This window comes from Hydractinia symbiolongicarpus, chromosome 2 (genome assembly GCF_029227915.1).
Source record: "Hydractinia symbiolongicarpus strain clone_291-10 chromosome 2, HSymV2.1, whole genome shotgun sequence".
NCBI classification, from domain to species: domain Eukaryota; kingdom Metazoa; phylum Cnidaria; class Hydrozoa; order Anthoathecata; family Hydractiniidae; genus Hydractinia; species Hydractinia symbiolongicarpus.
This window is the reverse complement of record NC_079876.1, coordinates 32,710,098-32,715,965: the sequence shown is the minus strand read 5'-3', so window position 1 is coordinate 32,715,965 and position 5,868 is coordinate 32,710,098. Positions and strand designations below refer to the sequence as shown.

Here is a 5,868-nt window from a genome sequence, read left to right as displayed (position 1 = left end):
TAGTTGATAAAGATCGATGATTAAGAGAAAGTAAGTATATTGGAGTTGCTACTTTAAAGATAAAAAGTCACAATGCGCATTTTATGCAGGTGTCAAACAATTAGACGAAAACTTAAATCAACTGGGTGTCGAACAGGCTTATCATGGTAAATATTTTTTACGCTAATTCTTATCAATTTGTGAGCATTGATAATTTGCTTTTTTAAACAAATGGGTTGTTGGAAAAAAAAAACATTAACTCGTTTTTCCCACAGGCCATATTTCCGCAACTTAATACTATAAGTATGATATTACATGAGCGGAGGCCACCCTCTTTGAATACACACACTATCTGTGCACCACGCTTTTTGTTCCAACAACACGCTATCTAAAAGCTCAAGGCGAAAACCCCAGACTCACCAATAACCCACACCATTGAATACATAAACAAAATAAACCAAATCCTGATCAACCACGATAAATGCATGGACATTTCATTTTGTCTTGGTGAAATGACTAAAACGCTAAAAGATTTTTCACCACCCCGGTTCATGGTGTAGACAGTAGTTATGCGTCGTATTACCCAAAATCCAACATCCAAAGGCCAATGGAAACCTACAACGTTCATTTCACTAAACTCAAAGCCTAATCCACTAAACAACATAAAACAGATCAAAATTTCCTGCTCATAAATTCGAATATCTTTGTTTACATCAAAGTCCGCAAGTCCTTTTACATTCTCTGTAATTCGAATACAGAATTACGATCCAAAATTCTTTCTTTAAGGCTTTTGCGCCCGACAATTATTTAGACATCGAAATTTCAAACTCACAGATTCAAACATTCTTGTTTACATCAAAGTTTCCCAGCACTGTTACATTTTTGGAATTCTTTTTAAAACGTAGGATCCAAAATTTCAGCTTTTATGCTTCCCTTTTGCGCCCACAATCATCCAGACATTGACAACAACAAAAACATAAGCATTCCGGGTATAGGTCGTTGCAGAAAATTGTGGCCAATAAAATCGCATTTATATGTGACAAACAAACAGACGAAACAAAGAAAAAAATATTTGTTTAAACATATGAGAATCTTGGTTACAAAGGATTAGTTCTCATAACATTGCTACTTTAAAGATAAAAAATCGCAATACGCGTTTTATATAGGTGTAAAACAATGAGACTACAATTGTGGTGACAATATGTTGGCATAAGACAACGAATTTCGCAGTTGGCAACCACAAGTAATTACATAGGCTAATTCTGTATTAGATTCATACATCTTGAACTTGTCAAAGTTCACTTGTAAATGTTCAGAGTGGGCTTAGGTTATTTGGTAAATACGAATTTCTTAAAATGTGCAAATTGTTGCTGATGTCAGCAAGGTCATAAATCACGAATTTCGGGTCCTTCGTGGTCCCCGATGTGAATTATTTCGGTGTGCGGGCGTGCTAAAGAATGTGACTAGCAACTTTTCAACGCTCTCTGCCTGGTCTACTTGTGTGCACAAGCAGCGACTTTGCACCCTGCCGGCTGCAGAGCATTGACTGTTTGACTGTTTTCTCCATATTTGGATAATGAGTAAAAATGCCTTAGTCTCAATATTTTTGTCCACGATTGTAGAAATTAAAAAAACAGGTTGACGAACAAGCTTATCGTGGTAAATATTTTGTAGGCAAAGACGTCCACAACATCCTTAAGATTTTTATCAGGCATATTTTATATGCACATGTACTTTGCTGTTTACCTCAACTTATTTAAACATTGATCAAACTGGAGATATCTTTTCAAAATTCCGTGAAAACTTAAGAATTTGATTCTTTAATGATTGTCGTAAAATACATTTGTGGTATCCTTTGTTTTATTTACTGCAACCGTGTTTTGCAGCCAAGATTAAAGATTAAATATCTTTTAAACAATAAAGTAGCCTTTGTTCAGAATCATTCAAAGGTAACAACTGATTATATAATTAGCTGGCGTTTCGCAACGTGCGCTACCATACCACATGGCCCAAAATACAAAAGGTCACCGCTTATTCGCAGATTAACGATCTCAGCCTGAATAAACGCGGACGATGAGAAAAAACAAAAACGAAACACAGAAGAAATCCATTCGATCGGACTGATCAAACAAAACTGCAATTGCTTTATTCTCAATATAGCAATGTGGCAGCTTCCATGCAATAAGTGATGCAAGTAGTTACTGTGGTTTGATTTTGGAAGCAATTAGGGGGGGGGGGGGGCGTACAGATATTTTTTAATCATAAAATTTTACTCTTTCTAATGGAAACATCACAGATACATTGAATTTGCCGCATGCTTAATTCCTGGCGCCTTTTATCCTTCATACGTTACATACGCTAATGATTACGAAAAATAATTTATTGTTAATTCAAGATAACACACATGAACGGCTATCTAAATAAAACAGATTGTGTGTTAAGTAAAGGGGAAATATTTTTTTGTCAAAAATTAAGTAAGCCAAATAATTTAAAGAAGTTGTTGACAAATTAATGTATGAATATTATTAGAACGTAGAAAATATTCTATTTCATCGCTAAAAAGGATTGTGACATAAAGTTATCCCGTTGATTTCGCATAATATAAAAACAAGAATTTCTTTGTGAAATTCTGATTTGGTATACCATAAAAATAATGAAATTCTGCTTTTGAAGTTGCTACAACTGAAGGTGTGGATAATTTACACAATGTTATGAGAACATTCTCTGTTTTTGTTCGCTGCACAAAAACATAAAAATAAAGAGATAACACCTAAATGATTTAGATATAACGCTCACATGAAAAATTAAACTGTAAAACGAAATCTCTAAAAAGAAAAAAGGCGAGAAAAAATTGATAAAGAACAAAATATCAAAGAAAATTGGAAGAATAAGAAAAGAAAATATAAACAAGATTATAGTGGAAAGTTTTAAAACGGTTAGAAGAGTAAATGAAAGCTGCAAAAATGTTACAGAAAATTATATTTGCTTCATATCTCATTACGTTCTTTCCCGTAAAAGCTGAGCAGCCATTCTGCGATTTACACACTTTATTCCCAATTCATGACAGAGTTTTTAACATAAGTAGAGAACACTGCAAAAGTCGTTTTGTTGTTTTAAAGACAACTTCAAACAATTACATCCAATGTGCTGACGAATGCTTACGGAAGGAGTTTTGTCTCTCCATTTACTTCAAAAGTAGAACAGACACAGTAGATGAAAATAATTGTTTTGGTTTCAAAGACAAAACAGCTTATTTACGGCAATGTCTAATCGACACTCGTCCTGGTGAAATTCAGTGTGATGTACCAAGTGTAGAAAACTTTTCCACACAACTGCAAGGTTAGCTGTATTTATTATTTGCAATGTTTTTGTGTTCAGAATATTTTAGTAATTAAGACAACAATTAAAGTTTTTGACATGCGTTATGCACAAAAATTGGAATTTTACGTTATTGAATTACAATAATGACCATACTAAAGAGATCCTTAATACCTCCATGCAATGACGTTACCACTTGGGTTTTTCGTTAGTTCCAAACCTATTTGTTTTAAATCAGTTCTTAAAGGTCACGAAACCATATATTACTGTTACACGTTTTTTACAAACTCTTATGTTAAAGAAATACTGGCAGCAAAAACATTTAACTTAAGTTTCTTATGACAAACTAATTACTTTTTGTGGCTTCATACATTTTTTAAATTATTATAAACCAGTTTCGTGTAAAGGATAGTCTTCATTTACACGTAGGTTCGGGGATTAAGCCGCATGCAGCCATCTTGAACACATAAATAAGGACTATTCGTTAGCCTGTATGAAAATTTACTAAATTTTTAAATAAAACGTACAAGTAGCGATCTAAATATATTTTAATATCCTTTCGTAATTTTAGGTTGCAGTCGTGGTAACATATGAATGTATCCTAGGGCAAGCGCTCGATAAAGCACCAGGAAGAGCCCTCGATAAAAAGATGTCATATCAAATACACTTGACGTTGATAGTTACTTGATGTAACTACTGAAATTGATCTTGCTAGCGCTTATTTGACGACGTAATTACCAAACCTTTTTTTTATTATTCATTTTATTTATTTTATTTTTTTTATATCGCGACGTTAAATGTATCGTTGCAAATAACACCCAATGTCCGCATAAAAAAATTATAATGTGAGCGGGTCAGAGAAATGCAAGTAATAATTAAATGACGTTTTTGTTAGAACAAGCAGGTAGCTCTTAAAGTTGACATATAGATTTCACTTTTGTTTTGTATTTAACTTGAGATCAAAGTTCTTGTGTTTCCGCATGCACCCCCCTAAAGTAATAATAGCTCTAACGTGCAGACGTTTAGTATTAGTAATGTTTTTATGACGGAAATATGTAATTTATGTAGATATATATCGTGGAGATTTTGTATTGTCTCAAGATATGGCTACATACAAGAGGAATTTTAAACGTTCGCAATAAGTCCACAATAAAATTTATGAAAAGAGATCTTTTAAAAGGCACCAAACTCGAATTCTCCAAAGCGAGCAATCCATAACCAAATGGGATACAACGGCTGGCTTTTCATTTAATGTATATCATTAGTGGAAACCCAGGATATACAATAATACCAAGGAAAGTAGGTGATACACAAGTGCTTTACCACAAAAGTGAACTGGACCTGCCAAATTAGGTTTGTCTAAGCAAAGGTTAAACACGTAACAGAAATATAGAAATAAGAAACCTTGTTGCTTAAAATAAAAATGTATCGCATCTGCTATTTCATGTTTACACAAGTTTTATCTCGCGCACAACCGATTATTAATGTAGAGTGTATCTAGGTAACCCTGCATTGAACGTTAGATTGAGCGTTTAAGTGCCGCTAAACCGTGCTGCACAACCTTATGAAGTCCTCATAGTAGTGCGCTGTGTAGAATGCCTATAGCAGTGCGCTATAAGACATAATGTTCTTTTCAAAAAATTACTTTCTCGCAAACGTTGAAATAAAAAGTGGACAGCCTGACGTTACTTCATACTGCAAAGACTAAGTCAGCAATTTTATTTTACGGCATAAGTTCTGGTGAGTTTTATTTTCAAATAAATAGGCTACTTCCAACTACAATTTTTTTTTCAATTTACATAAGTTGTATTTATTTTCGTTACATGATATTTCGTGCTCTGTTACACGGCACCTCAGATCCTATCGTAAAAGTTACAACACCTTCCACCCTTCCACAAGTCGATTAACCATTAAAGCCGTAACAAGTTATAGAAAAAGATGCCAAAAGCACATGCAAGATTACCAGGTCCAGGAGAAGAGAATCCGTCGAAGCGCCAAAGAGAAAATGGGTCATCCGCTTTGGACGATTGGAAGAAATTCTTTACTTATAAATAAGAGCAGCTAAAACAAAATTATATAGAAGACACAAGAGATTTCATTAACAAGCTTAAAAAAGAACCTTCAACGACCTTAAAACACAGAGTGCAATACAAATTCAATTCGGACATTAAAAACCAGACCGGTGACCTTATGTATTTTGCCAAAAATGATAAGGGAACATTTATAATGGTACAAGGTCAATTATCGATTGTGAAATTCTTACTGTTATTTGTAGAAGTGGTAGTGTGTTTAGTCCTAGAGTGTCTCTCTGCCCAAATGATACCAATCTACCTTTACAATTAAAGCGCAGTCAGTTTTCTTTAAGATTGTCTTACGTATTGACTATTAATAAGAGTCAAGGCCAAACTTTCGAGAAATTTGGTATATTTTTACATAGACATTTCTTTAGTAACGTCCAGCTTTATGTTGCATTTTCACATGCTCAGTCATTTCATGCCGTGAAGGCCAATGTTGTTAATACTTTTAAGCAAGGTTATGTACGAAATATGTTTCACAAAAAATGTGTTTTTC

At 33.8% G+C, this 5,868-nt stretch overlaps 1 protein-coding gene across 1 annotated transcript; it reads left to right on the top strand.

The window, feature by feature from the left end:
• The first annotated feature begins 2,230 nt into the window (after positions 1 to 2,230).
• LOC130630706 (uncharacterized) lies at positions 2,231 to 5,219 on the top strand. The gene is made up of 2 exons (XM_057444293.1): positions 2,231 to 3,318; positions 3,869 to 5,219. The coding sequence occupies exons 1-2, from the start codon at positions 2,928 to 2,930 to the stop codon at positions 3,889 to 3,891; spliced, it is 414 nt and encodes a 137-aa protein (XP_057300276.1). The 5' UTR covers positions 2,231 to 2,927; the 3' UTR covers positions 3,892 to 5,219.
• Positions 5,220 to 5,868: the final 649 nt, after the last annotated feature.